The following is a 21,787-nucleotide window of genomic DNA, read 5'->3' on the forward strand; positions in this document are numbered from 1 at the left end:
AGTCTAGCATCCAGTGAGAACTACCATACACAACATTACAGCTGGGAATGTTTCTTCAAAATGTCATGGTCAAATAATACAATGGAACCATTAAATCTTACACATGCACGAAAGAACTAGCGCTTTTGACATACAATGCAAAAAAAAGGGGACCACATGGATTAAAGTTTTAAGTACTCATCACATACATTAAGACACAGCTTATTTTAGTCCAGTCAAAAATCAGAACTGTATTAAAAAATTTAATGTAGTGCAATCAAACCAAAAAACTTAATTTGTGATCATAAGTGCTCTACTACATAAACATTGATCATAGCAAGGAACAAAAAGTTCAAATCACACAGTACAAAAAATCTGTAAATAAATATAAACTACAGTACAAGAGAAATATTAAATTATACAATTCCGTTAAACTGTAAACAGTATATTGAAATGAGGTCCATAAGAGTAAAGGGGGTTCCTGTTTTGTTGCATGATACTTGAATTTCTAGAAATCTGAAAGATGCCATTTTCCATATCTTCAAAGGCTATGGGTTTTATATACGGAGAATTCTTTTTAGATGTAAGATATCAAATATTAAAGCAGAGGAATAATCTATTTTGTTAACCACAGACAACACTGAGGAAAACAAAAGGAGTTTTAAAGAATAAAGACCTCTAGTAGACAAGTCTTAACATTAAAGATGCGAAGGGCTAAAACACTGGAATTAGAACTTCACATCTTAAGACACCTGTCACTGAGGACTTCAAGGCTACAAAATATACTGACAAAATCATCTGCTGATATGCAGACCTACACCTCTGCTAAGTTTTTGATATTTACATACTCATGTTACAACACCAACTTTGGCAGAATCACTACTAATAAACTCAGAGCACTCCTGGCCCAATGGTTCCATCACAGTGGCCAGTGCACAGAATTCTCTAAAGACATTGCATAAACTAGAATGTAGAGGTCAGACACCCAAGGACCAGTGCTTGAATTTAGTAGTAGTATGGTGAAGAAGCAAGAGCCACATTGAGGAGGAACTGCATCTGTTAGGTTTACAGAAGCAGCAAGGAATGTCATTTAATTGTGCTGGCTATTAGTGGCATTTAAAAATATATAGTTTAACTCTGTGTGTGTGTGTGTGTGTCTGCGCGTGCGTGCATGTGTGTTTTGCATGTGCTGGCTAAACATTTACGCATTTTTTTTTAATACACTGTTAACAGGAACCCCCATATTATCTGCTCAGTAGTAATAACTGAATATATAGAATGCCACTATAAGAGTGTGAGGCACCGTGTGCTGGAGAGTTATATGCAGCTTTAAAATCTGTTTGGCTGAGTTATACCTGGATACCTGAACTGAGTTTTTAAGTTGACATTCATCAAGGATGTGCTACCAGCACGTTGAAATAAAAGCAAAACAGAAAAATACAAGTCACTGTTAGGTTTAAGAATAGCATCAAAGTACCTGAATTGAATGAGAATAGTGTGTAAACTGTCCCTGAGGGTTTTTAAACAGTGTGTACAAATTGGATTCCTAAGAACATTAGTTTTATTTAGCAGTGTGGACTGATAAAATACCAATGTCTGACAGTTTAAAGTAGAGGTTATAAAGAATTATATGCAAACACTCCAAATGTATAGTTTATACATTTCTTCCCAAAGCAGCAACAAGCTGCTGTAAAGTATACATCCCATCAGAACAAGCAACATGTGGGAGTCAGATAAAGGTTTCTATCTTAGTCTGGTTTTCTGACAGCACAGCATACCAATATCCATTGACTATATCTTTCCTAGATCAGAATGTAACTAATTTCGACTAGCAATATAGGATTAGACTTTTAATCAAACACTTTGCTATTACATACTAAAATTCCTTAAACTTACTAATGCTGGTATACTAACCTAGTTAATTATCCCCCCCTCATTTTAGAAATATACCCTTCCACAACTTAAAAACATTAAGATCCATTTTCAGTCCTCTGATGTAAAAAGCATGTCAGTGAATTAATATTAAAAATTTACACAGTAAAAAGGCTTGAATTTCAGCCAAAGATTCTAAATACTGCTCATTCCCTGAAGACTTAAAGGGAGAGAGAATCCCTACCCATTTTCCTAGTGATTTATTTTTCTAAAATGGTCTGACACAACTTTTCATTTTGGGGAATTTTCCCCTCACCTCCTCTCAAATTCCAAATTCTTAAGCCTGAAATGCTTAATGAAACGGGAAAAATGAGGCAATCACTTGGAATTGCTTGAAAGGTACAAAATGTTATTGTCTTTTTTAATAAGACAAGAATTATTTATATTAATGTGATCTGACCCCATATTATGTAGTTATGCTTTATATTTTTAAATAATCACCCTAAAACTTACAGTACCTAAGACTCTGAAGATAAATTAAGACTTTTAGTGTTGTAACAGAAAAAGTGCTGAATTATCCCTTTTCTAGTACTTTAAACATTTCAGACAAGTGCTTTCCTAGTGACAGTAAAGTTTACTATATACCCTTCCACCAAGCAGGAAAAAAAAAAAAGTCACCTGGATGAAAGAAAAGACTTTTAGGAGTGTAGCACCAGGTATTTACCAAATAACAGATGTTGTTTCACTCATTCTGAGGGGGTAAAAATATTCTAGGTTGAAATTCTATTTGGCTATTGAATGTTAAAAATCCCTGCTCTACTGTGTCAGTGTCCTGTGTCCAACCCCCCGCCCCAGTCCCCTTACACACTATCCACTGAGAATCTAATCTCTAAAGAGATTATTTTAAAATTTATGTTTTCAGGACATACCTGAGAAAGGGTGCAATTATGCAGAACAAGGAACCCAAGACTGCACTAATACTGGTTATAGGTTCATAAATTCTTTCCCAAGACAAATCTAAAAGTCTAAGAGGTATGGATCTTCAAATATGCCTTACTGCTTGAGATTTTTTTGGTATGTGTGTAGGGTCATTTCCAGTGTTGAAAAGATCATCTTGAGCCTGTTCAATGACAGTTCAAGATGGGGTAAAGAGTTCATTTTCATATTCAAACAATAAAGATTAAATATTATAACATTTGCTACATCCAATAAATCTATGATTAACTAAAAGTGCTTGTTTTTCGGCTTTTATTGATACAGCTCTAAATGAACTGGAAACCTTAAAATTACTCCCCAAATAGTTGCAGAGTTAACTCATGTTTTATTGTTTGACAAATCAACATTAACTAGCCTTGATTCTCATTTTCAAACAATCTAAAAGATTTTCCTGACTATCAAATGAAGATGGCCCAACTTTAACCACACTATCTATCCTGCGACTCATTTTTAGGATTGTAGGACAGAATCTTTAGCCTTTTCTCAAGTCTACATACTTTCCCATCGTACTTCCCACCCCCCTCCCAATCTCCTTCATAACACTTAGGGCACACAGCTACAGGGCTAACATCTGCTTCTTTAAAAGGTAACTGCAAGGTTATTTGGGAATAAGAGGCAGAGGATATACAAAGAATTTCCTCTATTTTCCCTTCAGTCACCAAGTTCACAAATCCTGCTCAAGGACAGAATGAATCCAGAAAAACGAAGATGACTTTGGAGGTCTGCATTCCTTGTACCACAATTATACTTTTTTCCTTCTCAGTAGAGCTTGAAAGCAATCAGATTTTTAAAGAAAATTCCTATATAGCTTAATAGTCTCCTAAATGGGCTGTTTGGCTAAAGCCATTAAGTTTTTAAAAACACTGGCTTGACCACAGTATTAATGAAGACCTAATGGAAAGGTAACAAGGAAAACAATCTTTGATCTCTTCATGAAGGTCAAAATTTAACCTATAACTTCAATGTCTCCTATAGAAGATTAAGTGGAGCAATTCAGTCTATTGCCATATTCTATCACCAATGACAGCAACCTGAATATATAGATAAGGGTGGTTCACGTGAAAACAACCTCTGGCATTTAGTTAAAGAAATAATAATTACAAAAGCAAAAATGTGTGGTTTTAAAATTACATCTACAGGGATAAGAGCTCTTAAAATGATACTGAACTGTCATATATCTGCTGTAACTACTCAAAATAATTTCAGGTTCTGACATTGGCCTGACTCATTAATTTGTTTTATAAAAATAACTAACTGAATCCAAGCTTCACTATTACGGGTCAATGAAATGTAAGAGAATCACAAAGGCTTAGAACCAGGCCTCACAACATGTGCTTACTTGGGGCAGAGGGAGAACACATTGCTCACTAGCAGCTCAAAGGTTGCTGTGTACTGCCTAATGAGAGAAGGTAGTTATGATATGGGCCTTGCAGGTAGTCATTTTTAGCCTAATTTAGAGTTCTCTCCAGAAAATTGGGAACTAAACTTCTCATTGTGCCTTATTTGTTTTACTATCTGATCCCATATAGCTCATATTATAGCTCAGGTAAAATGTTGGGGAATGGAAATGCCAATTGGTTGAGGTAATGGTTTATATACGATAACCAGAGTTCTAAAAGCACTTCAATATTGTAAAGTAAAAGTGTACCAAATAAAGCTAATACACACTTCACACTTGTCGAGCTTGCTCACCAGAACTGAACAGTAATTAACTTCACATAAGGACCCCTATTATCACACAAAGCCTTACTCATATTCATGATCTGCTGCAGCAAAGGTTTATCAAGCAACATCTAAACTTCAGAATAACAACAAACTTAATATTAAAAAGTATTATACACAAATATAAATTATTTTTCCTGAAAGAGAGACCTTGTCCTTCATGGTATTGGGGGAAGAGAAAAAGCATATAGCTCATCACAAACACAGTTCAGAGTCACCTGCAAGCCTAATGAACAAAGTAATATAATACAATACATTGCTGTCAAGCTTGATGATTCTCCTGTCTCAGAAATGAGAAAGCTAATGATAAAAATACCAACTATCCTCCACAGAATTATTCAGTGTTCTTGATTTTTATAGTGCCACAGCTTATCTATTCTATCAATGTTTTCTCATAAAAAATGCAAGAACTGACTTTAAATACATTATCTCCTAACATTAGTTTGACTAATATCATATTGTTTGAGTAATGTCATCATCCGCCTACTGGAAAATGCAAGGAGAAAGGCTTTTGTGACAAAAACAGTTGTGAACTATACCTTCCCATACCACAAAAATGGTCAACTGTTGTTTGGGCCATGCAAAACTCTGAGTAGCAGAAATTAAGCATGCGAATAGACCAATCTCTATTACACATTTATGAGGACGTCCCCCAACTAGAATATCTACACTGAAAGTGCCAATACAGAATAGTGGCAAATCAAGAGAGAAATCAAATATTAAGGGATCACTGCGGCACCAAGACTGACAGCCAGCCATGTGATGAGCCACCTCCGAGAAATACATGGTATAATGGAACTCTGAACACAAAATTTAACATTAAAAGTGCACCTGAATATTACAAACTAACTTTACAAAACCTACAATAAGGTAAAATATATATCTTTTGAAATATTCAGCAGCTTTCTGTATTTTTTTTAAAGTTTTTTTTTGAGAGGCTCATGAAATTTAAAAGGGACCACTATCTAATTTCAACCATGCTTCACAAAACAATAATGGCTATTTTATATTGCAGTTACCAATGTAATGCAATTAGTGCTTTAAAATAATCTACACTCAAAAAAGTAAAAAGAGAGAGACCGACCGACCTTTGGAGGAAATATGCTTATTCAAAAGCTTCTTGGAAAAGAAAATTTACCTGAATATCAAGTCATGACTGATCTCAAGTGTAATGTTTAAAAGCTTCACAGATATGAATATTACAATCTTCAGGTCTCAGGACTTTTAATCTGAGAAAAGTTTAGAGTTTGGTTTGTTTTTTAAATTCACTTTCTAACCAAAACAAATAATAGAAGTACTCAAATTTTCACTATTTACAACTCTCAGCCTACAATCTGAAATGACACAATACAAGTTCTCTTATTTAAACTGCAGCATTAAAGGGTAGGCACACCATTCTTCTGCTGCTCGATTGTCATCCACTGAAACACACATAGAAAATATTTATGTTAGTAAAATGATCACTCCATGTACACTACAATGACAAAATTTACATAACTCAACTCATCATCACTTTATAGACTACCACAAAGGATTAAACCTCTCTGAATAGTAAAACTCTACAAGTTGAACTTTTAGGGCCAGATTTTTAAATGGGCCTTTAAATGATGCCTTTTTGAGAGGGGATAAAAACAAGCACAAATTAATTGCTCCAAGGACCTTTTCGCAATAATCTTGGGCTACTTAATACCCCAAATATCATGAAAAAAGGTACCATGACTGCAATTAATTGTGTGTGACAAATTATTGAATGTGGAACAAAGGACGCATTCCTTCATAAGCTTAGCCTTTTGCTTTCAGCAAACTTTCTACAACTTCCTTCAACTGCAGATGAAAACCATACATTTCATAAAGTATTTTTATTGCAACTTCCAGCTAGGCTAGAAAATATTGCAGTCATATACTGCTCTGAATCCAAACTGCCTTTTCTGTTGAGAAGACTACAAAGCTAAGAGGAGACAGGCTCAGTCATCCACTGATTAAACAAAATAACCAAACCAAAAGAGGAACTCAAGCTCAGGCTAGGTCAAGAATGAGCAGTGCATGTATTTTCATAACAGCAATGGTGTGCCTAACCTTTGAAAACATAGGATGCTGAGGGAAAATTACATTTAGCCTAATTAACTGCTCCAAAGTTTCCAGGCGAGAATTTATGCCTTGGAAACATCTGGACCTACTTCTCTTCAAACTGTTAGTATCCATCTGAAATCATCAGCCTCAATTTATAACACTCCAAGTTTGATTTTATTTTGTACAAAAACTCCAATGATTTTTTGGGGGTGTTTTTGGTTAAGCATTTAAAAGGGCCTGACTACCTTTCTCAGCAGATTTGAATACATCGAGTGTATGTAACGTGGATTTTGTTTTGCACGAACAGTAACTTTAATTTGGTCACACTGCAAAATTAAATTTCATGGGCTTTATTTATCAGTTATTCTTGCAAAAAATTGTAAAAAATAAAGATTCCAAACTTAATTACTGTAATTTTAAAAGCCCACCTCAAAAAAAAGCTTAGATGTTCTTTAAGGAGTGCTTACACAAATATGATCTGAAAGGTCATGAACTGTGTGCTAAACAACCATAAAGATCAGCTAAATATCAGAAAAAGTGAAGGAGGGGATATTACGTAGGATGCCAAAAAAAATTCAAACCTACAAATTAAATAAAAACTAAAAACCAACCCCTCCCTCATTATACTAGTATCTGGATTGGTTAAAAAAGAAACTAATGAGCTTGATTTATGATTGAATTATTCTTAGAACTGAAATGCAACCTAAATCATATTAGGTTACCTTGAGGTTGTTTTTTTCTCTCACCACAAACATGGATCCTTCATTCATGTGGATATTTGGGCAGACTACTGAGGCTGTAAAATCTAGATACCACTTTTGTAATATTATAATTTCTTATACACATTTCTTTCCCTATTTCTCCTATTCCCCAATAAAGAGATCTTGAATATTTTAAACTTGTTGCATTCAGTCATTAGTTAGCACATGATCAAATCTGTAAAAAGATTTCAAAATACAAAGAAACTTAGTTTGCTAAAATGAGGCATCCTCTATTGTTTTATGTAATGTACCCTGACTGCTCCTGAGTAAGAACGGAGCTCGTCCTCCATGAGATAAGGCTATATATCCTCACTTGTTGGTGAGACCAAATTCTACCCTTAGAAAATCCCAAATGAAATTACAGCAAAGGTAGTGTTACAAAGTAATTAACCGAAGCATTTCTGAAGGTAGTGTGTGCACATTTTCCACCTCCTTCCCCTCTGGGTGAGCACTAAATAGATTGCTCATTTGTTAAGTAAATTTAATAGTGAGAAGAAAATCATAAAATGTAAATTGACCCAAATAATTATTTATCACTGAAAAACCAAATTTCTCAAATTCAAAGGTTCATTGTTCTTAAAGTTTTTTTTTGTTGTTGTTTAATCCTTCATTTAGTTGAACTGCAGAAGAAAAAAACATGAATAATTTTATAAGATGGCTTTCCAATTTGCAATGGTAAAGCTCCCAGTATGACAGAGGTGGTTTCTAAAAGGGGGCTTTTTTCCTTTTTTTTTTTTTAAATAAAGGCAAATATAACTTAAAAAAACAAAGAAAAGCATGCAGGCTCTACAGGCAAGGAGTCCACTTCCATGTATCTGTTTTCTGTGAGGTAACTCAATTCTCTTTTGTAGAGAAACATGCAAAAGGCCAAACAATATCCCGAGCCATACTGCACATGAAAATTTTAAAATATGCAACATTCAGAATGCACCTTTCACCTCTGTGCACACAAGTCAATGCAAAAACTGCAAAGAAACAAGTGTCACAGTAATGAAGTTAGGTACAAGCAATGATAGCTGAACAATGCAGTAGTGCTCACCCAGTTTGTACAGTAATTGGCACTCTACAGTATTCCTACTCATTTTTTGATTCATTTGCACTTTGTGCTGCCTCTCCCTGGGGATCTAATTCAATCTTTACAGAAACATCTGGCCCCTCCGACCTCATTAATTTCATCTTTTTCTTTGGAGGGTTTTTCAAAGTGCCCAGCCTCTCCTTTACTTTGTACTCCAGTGTACTGTGGGGAATCCCATAAATACTCTGAGCTTTGGAAACACTCATTTTTCCACTCATAACCACTGAGATTGCTTCCTCCAGTATCTCACTGTTGTACTGTCTGTAACGCCCTCTTTTCTTCCGAGGCTGCTTGGAGCCAGGGTCTCCTTCTTGATCCGATGTGGGATATGGCTGTCCAGAGGTAGACTGCTCAGCATCTGAGCCCCAAGAATCGGGTCCAGCATCTAACATGCTTTTTCTATTTTGTTTTGGAAGAATAGCCCTTAATTTTTTACTAAGCGCGCTCTCCGTTTGTGAACCCATTACCAAAGAGCTATAGCTGTACTGATCACCAGTGCGAGACTCCCAAGAAAGATCCATTCCTCGAACTTGTGGTATCTTTAAATCTACAGGAGATGAATGGCTCGCATCCTTTTTTCCATCTTGTTTTGCTTGAAGTGCCATTTTTGGAAAGGGAGAGTTTTCTGCAAGAAAAGGAAGGTCACTGATGTTGCTGAGTGCACCATTTCCCCTGAACTTCATACGGCTGAGGTTGAACTCATAATGTGGTTTTGCCCAAGAGGCTTCCCTGGATAATATTAAGTGTTGTCCATGATTCTGTAATCCAGATGGTCCAAGGCTGGCAGCTGTGGACAATTGGTTTCTGCTCAGTAGTTCTTCACTAATCTGCAGGGATCGAGCCAATGGAACTTTGAGTGATGTGGAGTGTCCAAAACCTTCCCTGGTTCCATCCTGTAAGCTTCTTGGAGGTACCCCATCACCACTCCGAAGTCCGTCCGGGCGGTACTGGCTGGGTCTCCCAGGTCGCCTAATTGGATGGAAGGAAACTGATGTGAGCAGGACTTGCACAGGTAGGGAGGGGTGGGTGAGGGGACCACTCCTTTATTAGAAGGCCTTGCTTGGGTAACATCACTTTGTGTTATTTATTTATTTTTCTCTAAAATTAAAAAAAAATAGTCTCAGCAGTTAGTTTTAAAACTTGTTCACAAAAAAAGAAAAGAAAAAAGAAAAAAAACCAGGAGCTTTTTGGGCAAAGAAAAATTAAACCTGTCAGCTGGTCTCTGGCTGGGTTCACAAATTTTCGGAGAAAAAGTTTCGCGCAACTGTCTGAAAATAGCACCTTAATTATTAATTACAAAGTAATCATCAAGTCTCCATAGATCTACACAGAATTGTGTTACCAATGTGACGTTACCACTAAACAAGTACAGTAATAAAAGAGTAAGCCAAATTATTTATTTTAATGCAACATATTCAACATTCATGACAACCAGCTATAAAACTGGAAACATTTACATTGGTGGAACCCATAGATGATTATCACTTATCCCACAAACAATTTGATGTTCATTATCAAAAATTAAACAATTCCAAATAACATTTCTTATTTGGCTTGGGGAAAAAAAATATGGCTACTGGCCCCAAGGAGGAAAAAACCCCAAACCAAAACAAACCAAAATACCCATCGCATTATAACTTACCACACTTCTTCCTTTTAAAACACTATTACTTGCAGATATATGAATACCACTGATTCTCCATTTGAAATAGTCCAAACTTTAAAGAAACTGCCCTTATTTTCCCCAAAACTTTATTTCTTATGTTCTAGTCAAAGTAATTATTGTCAAAGGTATACACACAATTTTGTAGCAGTTTCCTTTAGTTAAAAAACGTCTTCAAATACCAAACATCAATTTTGAAATTTTAAGTGGATAGCTTTCAATGTTTAAAAAGTCAACTATTTTACAAAGTTAATTAATACGGTTTTCATTTTCACAATAGAGAAAGATTATCAATGATAAAACTGGCAACTGGTAAAGCATGCCCAAGGGGAATAATTACACTAACTAGGCACAAAAGTGGAACTCTGCAGAAGCGATGATAAACCAGCTATGTTCTCCAAAATGGAGACTCTGTGCTGTTATCAATAAATAACATAAAAAGGATAACAATGAATATTCAACTAAAAGATGGGCAGTACTGTCGGTGCTTTTGTCTTCCAGAAAACAATACCACATAGAAAACTCTTTCCACTCATAAGGATAAACACAGCAACTTCAACCATATAATACATGCACCTGGTGGTCAAGTTTAAAGTGAATCTTAAGCAAGGGATTTATTTATGCAAACCACACTTAAGCTTCTCCTACACGTGTCCTTAATTATTCAACTCAAGTTTTTTGATATATAAATGGAACCCAATGATTTGGGACCATGATGACTTACATCTAGCATAAACTATAGTGAAAAGAAGGCCTTAAGGAAACAAAGATTAGTAAACTACGCAAAATGGATTAAAGGTTATTTTTAGAGTGAATACAGGAGGTAAGAAAAAGGAAAATGACAGAATTTTAGAGAAAATAAAGGGAGCATTTTAGAAGTCAGTGAAGTAATCCTTCAATTTGAAGGTAATTAAGAGTAAGTTGAAAAAGATTAGTCCATTTAGTTTCTACTTATTCCTTTAATATCTAAACAACTTCCCCATGTTGATATTCTAAAAGTTAAATAAACCTAAATATTAACTAACTTACCAAAATTATTTTTCATACCTAGATGAAGTTGATTTATGGTCACAACAGTTTTGTGGAAATGCCTTTCCAATTTGGCAGTTAAATATCCTCACTGATACCTGACTTTTCTAAATGGTTACTATGTGCACACAGAGGGAGAATTAGACAATTCTTACACTATAAAATTAGGTGGTCAGAAAATTCACTTTAGTCTGCTAAGAATTATCAAAACTGAGCATGTAATAATGTCTTGGCAGCATAAGATGGTTATCCATCAACATCTACAACCAGTCTTACCTACTTAAAAACAAAAATTACATACAATTACATTTTCTGAACTGCCACACAGTTAAAATTGCAGTTCAAATCAACAAACAAAACAAAACAAACAAGAAAAAAACGAACAGCCCCCACTCACCCATACACTCCATTAGAGATACCAAGTTAAATACTGGAGCCCAATTTTCATTCAAAAACTTCAGCACACTAATACTGCCTTGATATCTGAACTCTGGAATTATTTAGGTTGGGTTTCACACTCCTAAACACTCAACAACAAAGTCCAAAGACATTCTTGCCATATTCCTGATTATTTACTATTTGTATTAAACCGGCAAAATTGATCTATACTAGCCAATTCTAGACTTTACAGATTGTTTGACTGACAGACTAAAACTCATTTTACTAAAGTCGCACTTATAAGGGTGTTACTCTGAAGGATTAATTTTTAAAACATACAAGGGAGATTGGCATTAATCTTTGATAAACTGTCCCCTCTACAACTGTGGAAGGCTACAAATATTTTCCCTTACCCGTTCCCTTGAGTACTGGAGCAGCCTGGAGAATGGCTCAGGGAAGTGCTGCCAGCACATGGACTTTTCTTAGTGGACAGATCAAGTACACCGTCTGTAGAGACACAAAGAAACACCTGAGGATATTAAAAACTAGGAGCAAATGTGAACTGGATAGGCTAAAAATGACAAAGCAGTAGGTAGAGTCAACTAAGCAGACATACTAGCCATATATTTGAGTTATGAAATCCATTCATTAATAAAATTAGGATATTGTTCCTCCAGAAGCAACATAAATTTAGCAAAGCTTGTTATATCTAATATCTCTAAGAGTTAAGTATTTTATTAATAGGGCAAAAGAAAGGTAAAGCGTATCACTAAAGATGTTAAAATATAGTGAGATATAAGAAATAGCAGTATACACAGTATGAGGTTCTGCAATAGAACTATTAGACTCCATTTTCTAAATTTCCTTGACTAAAGCATATGAGTTTTCAATGCCACAATTTCATACAAATTGTAAAACCAAACTCCTCAAGAGCTAAGTCTATCTAAAAGACGAAAAGTATATAAAAGTTTGATTTAGCAAATTTTATTTACTTACATTTCTTTTATTTATTTTTTTTCCATATTCTCCCCAAAGCCCCCCAGTACATAGTTGTAGGTCTTTCTAGTTCTGCTATGTGGGACATCACCTCAGCACGGCTTGATGAGCGGTGCTAGGTCTGTGCCCAGGATCCGAACAAGCAAAACCATGGGCCACCAAAGCAGAGCTTAAAGTACTCAGCCATGGGAACGGCCTGAGAAAATTTTAAATAATACAAAAGTCACTTTAAAGTACAAGCCTAAAAGTCAATTTACATATATATACACACACACACACACAGACAATACAAGATAATCTGTAAGATGAATCAATTGTTAACTATTTATAATTTGCATGTGTCCTCATTACTTTTTTGGACACATCTGAAAAAAATTGTATATGTGGATTCAATCGTTTGGAAAAACCTGCAGAGATTCAGAATTCACTTGCTGATCTTTATAAACAAGGTTTTTTGATTAATAAGCTATTATAAATTGGTGGGCAAATTTTAAGGAAAGAAAGAAGGAAATAGTCTTGATACTGACAACAGCCTAGAGGTTTAACCATTTTCTTACTGAAGCTAAATTCATGTTCTTAGAACATAAAATTAGAACTTTCTTTCCCCACAAAGACTTTTCCCCCCTTACAGACGTGTCTAGCAGAGAAAATTCATAGTCTGGACAACTTTTAAAGCTGCCATTTTGTCCAAAATCAACTAAGATAATACTCAACGTCTGTGATTTTCAACTGGCCAGCAAAGAGGTCTTGCTATCTAGTTATGTTAAAAACCACCCCAATATAGAACCCACTTAGGACTTGTCTGGGGACATTTTACCTCCCTATTTTCAGGCTGTTAGAAATAAATACGCAACTGAGCTTATAAACCAAAAAAGCCCACATTGATACAAAATAAGTGTTGTCTCATGAATATTTCTAAAAACATAATTGTAAACTTACAGAACCAAGCATCCTATTAGACATCTAACTCAATTAGATATCTAACATGCAAATGTACTGCTTTAAAGTATTTCCAAGCAAAGATAATATTATTTAAAGACTTCTAAGTCTGTCTAATCAAATAGGCAACCTATTTTAAGTCTACCACTAAAAATGTGATTTAAGTTGAAAACACACTAAAATCCATTTAGGAAATATAATTTTAAAAAGTTTGTTCATCTTAATCTTATCATCTAGTTCAAATTTCTCTTGGTAAGTGCATGCTGTCAACACAAGATACCTCTTAAGCATAACACTAGCTGTAACAAGTTAAATTAGACTAAGTGGTATTTTTGTATGTTAATCTCCATTACTAATACTTTAAATACAACCTCCATGCTGTCATTTTCCTACTGTAAATCTGAAGCTTTTAACGCAATATTTAAAGAGTTTTAATGAAAGCTACCAATCTATGGTAAAGAAAACAATCCTCAATAAAACAGAAGAGAACAACTTGGCAAATACAGTAACCAAAGGGAGACTGATCAATGTGAACACAGGACAACTAGGAGGTCTCCTGCTAGGTAATCTCTCATGACTTATGAGATTTTGATTGCTGTTCACTACAGGAAAAAGCAAAGGAAAACTATTCAAAAAAAATTCTTTAAGAAGCAACTAAAGCCCCTCAATTAAGTGTAAATCTTCGATAAATTACTTGCAATAGGCAAAAAAAAGTCTTTTTGGTTCTAATAAGAATTAAAATTTATTTTGCAAAATAAACATGTACTCATTTCCAATAAATCCACATCTCATAACCTTTCTGCATACTCAAGATTTCTATGACAATAAAATATTAGTACACACATCACCAATTTACAATTTGTAGTGGTTTAAACAATGGCAGAGTTGAAATGCTCATTTCATCTTTGTGAAATTAAAGGTAAAACGAGATCGCAAAGCAACAGGAATATTTTATGTACTTGAGAGTAAACTTTCCAAAGATTCAAGAAATATTTCCTAAGTAAAATTGATAACCTCTTAACCTTTTCACTAAATTAGGATCCTCACCAACCAATTACCATTTGGGAATACTCTAAGGTTAATTCATAATATACTGCATGTATGTATGTGCTTGTGTATTTATAAAACACTGAAGACACTTAACAAGCTGAAGCGTGTCTACTGTCTTCTCATTACTTCTAACACTAGGAATTTCTCTTTTAAAAATGCAAATAATATGTATTTTTGTCTTATTTGCAGAGTATAATTTCTTTTACTTAACATGACATATTTATTTCTCAAATAGGTACTAATCCTAGAACGTTGACGGATAAGGGGAAAAACAATTTTTCATAGGGGTCTTAAAAACAATGGATATGACAATGCTTTGGAAAGTATAAAATGCTTACATAAATACCAAGTAACTTAAAGATCAGGAACAACTGTAACCATCTAACTTTCCTGAGTGGTGCATCAGTCATGACTATGAACTACTGAAAGGTAAGACTGTCACTTTATCTGTACTTTTCTATCACCGCATAGTCAGGAATAATTAAGAATCACATTAGTTTTTATCCTATTATTACATCTGGCATCCTACTTGCCAATAATTTTTTTTCTCCCCAAATTAAAGTATTCTGATTGGACAGAGGAGATCTTGACATCAAACCATACCTTGTTCGCTAGGTTCTGACTGAGACTTTCTGACAGTAAGGTCCAGAGGTGAGTCTTGGTCAGCCATGAGAAGTTTGCTGAGCACAGGGTTCTGAGCAGTTGCAGCCGTGGGAGAGGTGGTGACTGGAGATGCTTTCGGCAGGCTTTGGTTCTTTGTGCTATTGGGCTGGCTGGGGTCCTGAGTAGAGCTATTTTTTGAGGTATATTCAGCAGCAAATTGTTGGATCATTCGCTGCATGATCTCACGGGCCACTAGGGGAATATTGGGGTCGGAGACCCAGGGACTGTCTGTAAACAAAGATTTATTTACTTTTAAAGTGGGACAATGTACTAAAAAAGACAGCTTTCAAGCAAACATAAAATTTCGTTTTTTTCTTAAAATGCAATATCCTAAAAATAGTATTCCCTCAGTTATATTTTTAATCTCACATCTTATGAATATCAGATTTATAAAAATAAAATTTTCATAAAATCATTTCTAAACATCCCCCCATCCACACCCCAGGATCATGAAAGCACATAAAGGGATAACAAAAGGGATAACAAATAGTATATCTTATGGGCAAGAATCACTTACCTGATACAGAAATCCCAAAACCCTTCTTTCATGAAATAATTACTCCCCTGTTTATCACCTACAGGTCACATCTGGTTTCCCCAAGATTTTTCCTCAGCTATCTCTTCCTAAATTGTTGAAGAATGGATTACTCAATTCATGAGTGCTTAATTTACCTTTTGTTAAAGATTGAAGGCACACCAAGATTGTAAACGGAGATCTTTAAAATTAAGATCCACGATAGGCTACGGCAATAGTTCTCACACTTTAATGTTCATCAGAATCACTTTGAGGTCTTGTAAAAACAGATTGCTGAGTCCTAGTCCCAGTGTTACTGATTCAGCAGTTCTAGGGTGAGCTCAAAAACTGGCATTTCTAACAAGTTTCTAGATGTTGCTGGTCGGGGACCATAATTTTAGAACCTAATTTTAGGCTAGGAGTTTAAATGCCAAATCTCAAAAGCCTGAGGCCATGTATCTTCCATAAGTTATTTAAATACACTGTCAACTATTAAACACAATAGCTAGGGAAGTAATGAAATAAATATCTAAGTTATCAATTTCTAATCAGTGTTAATTTTAAAATAAAGACGATAGGAATTCATTAACTCATTCAGCGCTGGAGGGACCTTGAAGGTCAAATGGGGTAAAATAAAGGGAATATGTTTTATATTAAATATATTATCATCATTTCTCTATCATCACCAGACTATCAGGGACACTAAGATTCTTGAGAACAGAGATTATGTTTGCCTATCTCTGTATTCTCAGCACCTAATCTTGCCTAGTGTAAAGTATGCATTCTTATTAGTTGAGTAATAAGTAGATCAGTGAACTCAACCAACATCAAACAGTTTTTTTTTTTTTTAAACAAATGAGGGAAATGTGATCTAAAGAGTAAGTGGCCTCTTCAAATTTGTATAGATGGTCAGTGGTACACCCTTGATTAAAACTCTCCCCCTAATCTTAATGTTCCACCTGTGATCTTCACCATCCTACCACACTTCTGAGGCTTTAGAAGACTGTTCTCAGAACACCTGAGTTTCATTGGTCTTTTAAAAATTAACTACACAAGGTAAATTACTTTATCCCTAGTATTTTGGAGCTATAAGGAACTTAGGTTGATTTATAAACTTGGAGAAAAACTGACTCGTTACTATTAAAATCTAAAATCTCCACAAAAAACCAAACACACCATCAAAACTTCATAGGACTCCTAAGAACACACAATTTTTTTCTGAAGGACAATATTCAATACCACAAGATGGTTATAAAGTCAGAACACTTATTTAATTCTCTGGAGTTTAATGAAGTTTGCTCTACCAATACTGATATTTCTGTTCTACTAAAGTATTTCTAACTCTAAGTTTCCTCTATTAAGAGAGACTGTGAGTAAGCTGGATGGTTTAAGAATAAAGGTATTCAATTAGGTAAGGTTCAGAAGTTACTACAATCACTAACAATGGTTCCTTAAATGTTTTAATAAACATTTTAGCTATACATTGTTTTTTAAAATCTCTCTACTGAGTTTTCTTATTAACATTCGTTTACCTTTCCACTTAAGATCTATTTTTTCCTTATATAGCATACAATCCTCCAAATGAGACTGTATATAATTTCAAGTTTTAATGTATTAGCTATCTTTTTATCTCCTGAAAAGTTGGAGAATATCTAATAGAGGAAAGTTTCCAAATAGGAAGCAAAATGAAGTCAGTTATGAGATGTCTTTGTGTTTAACTACATTGATAAATATAATTAAAAAGATTTGTGAAGAGTCAAAGATTTTAGGAGAAAGACCATAAATTGCTACCTTTGAGCTTTAAACGCCTGCAGCATATTTTGCCTTTGTTGAATGAATGACTAATGTAATCATGAAACACAATTCATGTTTATGAATCAATGACATCTCTGCCATTTGAATTTCTGCATCATTTGAAAGTTTCTTGAACACATTTCATTCTTTCACTTACTTAAAACAACATCTATAAACCTAGCTATGCCTAGGGAAACATGCACAATTGTGTCAAATGAAAACTATAGAAAAACATGTAAATGCTACATCACAGCCACCTGTATGTTCAAAAAATGCAAATCTAACTTTTAGAAAAATGTCAAATTTTTCAACACAAGTGACAAAGAAAGCTGAAAAGAAATATGATTATGATAGTTGGGGAAGGCATATTGTTCTTAAACTGGAATTAGAGTCCATAATACAAAAGCCTACTTTTATTGCATCTGTGGTTCAACCTACCTATGTATAACCTTTTCATACTCAATTATTTAAAACATACAATTTTCAATATTTGGAAACAAAGGACTAAATTCAAATAGCCGAATTATTTATTAAATATAAAATAGTCTCTTCAGGCTAAATTGCCTGTCATATCTCTGGATATTGAACATTTTTGGTATTAATTTGAAGAGTACTAATGCCCATCTTTGAGATGTTTCCAAGATGATTAATAAAATATCTAAAAATAACAATATTAACACATAAAGCAAAGGGGAAGACCTCCACTTGCAAAGCAACAGTTCTTTTTCTGAGCATCATATCCCAGTATATAGACAAAAACAGAACTTAACTCTACATAAAATTTCAGAGGATTCTCTCAAGGTCTCTCTTGAGCCTGATTCCAAGGCAAGAATTTCTCCCCTAAAGTTTATGTGCCCAAAAGTTTAATTTCTAAACAAGAAAACTTAAAAGAACTTTACCATAAATTATTCCTACATGACAAAGGGATGGGAATAGTAGAGAAGCAAGCTACAACTCTCTCTACGAATCTGCTTATGATGACCTTATTAACTCCCTCTAGGCAAAGAGTGGATGAAAAGTGCTTCCTCCAAGTAAATTAGGAAGAGGAATTCCTCTTTTCACATAACGAAGTTTGCTGCAGATTAGACCCATGACTCAGTACACATTCTAAAGGAGAGGAGCAGCAGAGAGAGGAAGTGTAAGGTTATTTTATTTAGTTAATAAACTGACAGAACAGATCTATCAGTCATTTATACTTTGTGAATTACTTTAATAAAACAATCAAATGATCATAACACTAAGAAAATTACTATTTTTGAACATAATTTTGGAATTCAGGGTATTTTATGGGGATGGTAAGGTGAGCATGGGAGCCTCAGTCGAGAGCTTTAGGTCAGAGGATGCAGGAGGGTATTAGAAGAGAAGTGAGGATGTACTAAAAGATTTAATTTTGCCTAGGCATCTGATCAAATAATTTTCTTTAAGTGCCACTGAAAACAATAATCTTGTGCATTCCTTAACTTTATATGACACTTCACCTCATATTCCCTTTTGAAAATATTGATCTCATTACAGAGATGCTCAGCTGGTCTCCAACTATAACCAACCCACTAGAATCAGCACTTATCAGACTTAACCAGTGTACAGGCAAAAATCACCCTTCAAACTTCAGAGGGAATTTCTAGAGGAATGAGAGGTATAAACTAGAACATATGAAGAAATATCAAAGAAAGTGGAATCACTAAGTCTCCTTAAGATTAAATAAGAATTTCAGGATTATCAGAAGTTCGTAGAAAACTTCTAAAGAATCTATCATAGTAACCCCATCTTGGAATTAGAGGAAAGGCGTAACTAAAGAATACAAATCCATTTAGAAAGAATTTCTTGAAGGTAAAGACTCTTCACTAGAAAAGATCATGAAGGGAAGCTTCCTGAAGGTCTTTGCTGATGGCAATTATGCTTTGTGGACACAGAAAACAAATGTAAAACTAGCCTACAAAAGTTTCAAGGAGAAAGACAAACTGAGAAATGCAAGCAGTGGAGCTATTAAATGCCACCTCAAATGTACAGGGGAAAGTTTTCATATATAATAATGAATTTCTTTCTCTAATCTGAATAATTTAAAAAGTTTTAGGGAAACAAGACTATATCAAGAAGAAAAAAATGCTTGCAAATCTAATTTTAAGATATAACTTTACATTTTCTCCCCAAATGAAATTTCAGTGAGGACTTACTAAAATTTCACATAGTTGGCTTTATGGTTATAAGTGATTAAAACAGTGACTGCTTATGTAAGAAAATTTGTCTAGCAAAATACGGAACTACTGAGACCTTACAAATTTTAGACTTTCATAATAATTTTAAGAACTGTTTAACTAAAACTTACATGGCACCATCACTTGAGTGAAAAGGAGAGAGAGGAGTTGCCTTACCCTACTCCAAATTTAACTTGACCAAAGAAATATAGAGAATTATAAAGTGTATTATCAATAAAGAAAAATATTTTTTAAAGTAACTCTTTTTAAAAATGACACTGAAATTAAGGAGATTAATTTAAGACAAGCAGATGCTAAATGTCATTCTTCACTGGAACCAACCTTTTCTATAAAAGACTGCATTGAGGAACTCTTCTGCTTGTCTCTCGAATCGAATGATTTTTGCTTGCTCTTGTTTAAGCAGAGCTTCTTGCCCAGCTCCCGAAGCTGGTTCATCCAGACCGACTAAGTGTCCCTGCAAAAATATGCGGTGAAATATTTGCACAAAAATCTTTCCCCTTTCAATATCAAAAGCACAGATGCAAAATCAAAGACAAATGTTAACAACAGATAAGACAAATAGGTTTACAATACAATTAAAATACTTCAAAACTTTACATCAGGATAAGATTTATCTTCACAAAACTATAAAAGCAAAGTGAATATATAAATATACTTTGGGTGTTTATCCATGTTTTTTGATCATGAGTTTTATTTAAAACTTACATGTAAACTCTAAACTATAACTACTAAAGGGAAAATTTCCTTGAGGATTCAAATATATTGGTTCTTATTACACTACAGCAATAATTCAGACAACTAAGACAAAAAGATACCTTAAATCCCATGTCTCATTTGAGAATCATGTCTGCCCTCCTAGTATGAGATCTATTTTCCCCAGATACAAAATAAACACTTTTAAAGGACAATTAGGAGGAAAAATTCGGAGAATATATTTGACTGCGTAATTCTGTCCCTAGAGTACTATTTTACAAACTATCTTTCAAATCATTAGTGGGCTGTGAAATTAACAGGTTAAAACTAGCATTTAGAAAAGAACTGAAAAATAGAGTGCATTGCATGTTCTAAGGGTAAACGTTTCAGTATCTTAGGGAAACACCTCACTATCATATATATCCTCGACCAGGTTTGCAATACAAAGTGGATCCTGATCAGAAAGTCTGCACTAGAATGAGGAAAATGCTGCACTACAGTCATGTCACCGACCCTGAATCTGCTCTCAGACTGCACGAGCACTGGACTAGGTCAACAATGCTTTGCATTTACTTCCACTCTTGTAGCTAATAAACAAACAGGAATCTATGATAACAGAAAATAAGAGTATAAAGAAAAGCAAAGTACATCTTTTAAGTGTTAAGTGCTAGTGCATATAATTTACTTTGAATCATGGGAATGTATCAACACATGCATTTACTTATATCATGGAAAACTTAAAAGTGCTCTAAACTTAAAAATGGGCACATAACTTGGCACAATGAAAAGAAAGAACAAGACATTGAAGGCATGTTATGGTCCATAAATGACTTCCTCAAAGATTTTTAAATACACCCAGAATATTTGCAACCAGCTTTCTATGATTTCCCCATCAACCGAATTGTCAGCAGTACAACCAAAATATGTATTTTGCAAATAGTTTTCTAATATGAAGAACTCACAATGATCCCTTAACATTTCTGTATGAGACATAAGTTTGCCACAAAATTTGTTTAAAAAATTTTAAATAAAATATTTCAAGTGTTATAAATCATTAAGACAACCTTTATCATAGCTGTATTTGCTGACATTCTTTTTTATGGACTAAAGAAATTATTAAGAATAATTTTTTGAAATGAATCACAAATAAAATAATCTAATTTTGATAGAGATTTAACATTTAAAAGGTATTAGGAACAAGTATTAAAGAATCCAATAAAATCCTCAATTGTATTATACTTTAATGTCATTTCATTGTTTAGTGATTTTTAAAAGTCAGACATCACATGGCAAACATTGTACTTAACTCCTTAGTCCTACATTCAGTCACTTCAGTCAGACTTTGAACACAGTATCTACACTTAAACTACGTTTAAT

The 21,787-nt window shown here is 34.2% G+C and overlaps 1 protein-coding gene across 29 annotated transcripts in view; it reads right to left on the reverse strand.

Annotated features, from left to right (window-relative positions):
- LCOR (ligand dependent nuclear receptor corepressor) overlaps window positions 1-21,787 on the reverse strand; it is a 122,894-nt gene that overhangs the window by 20,897 nt on the left and 80,210 nt on the right. For 11 of the 29 annotated variants that reach the window (XM_044753157.2, XM_044753167.2, XM_044753122.2 and 8 more), the window contains 3 exons: window positions 20,039-20,171; window positions 15,134-15,421; window positions 11,959-12,052 (listed from right to left, as the gene is read on the reverse strand). The exons of 2 other annotated variants lie outside the window; for them this stretch is intronic. In XM_044753157.2, the coding sequence (XP_044609092.1) occupies window positions 11,959-12,052; window positions 15,134-15,371 (332 nt within the window). In that variant the 5' untranslated portion in view covers window positions 15,372-15,421; window positions 20,039-20,171. Of the gene's footprint in view, window positions 1-5,501; window positions 9,445-11,958; window positions 12,053-15,133; window positions 15,422-20,038; window positions 20,172-21,787 lie in introns of those variants that run through there. 16 more of the 29 variants (XM_070485967.1, XM_070485934.1, XM_070485930.1 and 13 more) reach the window with 4 other exon arrangements.

Source organism: Equus asinus, chromosome 2 (genome assembly GCF_041296235.1).
Source record: "Equus asinus isolate D_3611 breed Donkey chromosome 2, EquAss-T2T_v2, whole genome shotgun sequence".
In the NCBI taxonomy this organism is placed as follows: domain Eukaryota; kingdom Metazoa; phylum Chordata; class Mammalia; order Perissodactyla; family Equidae; genus Equus; species Equus asinus.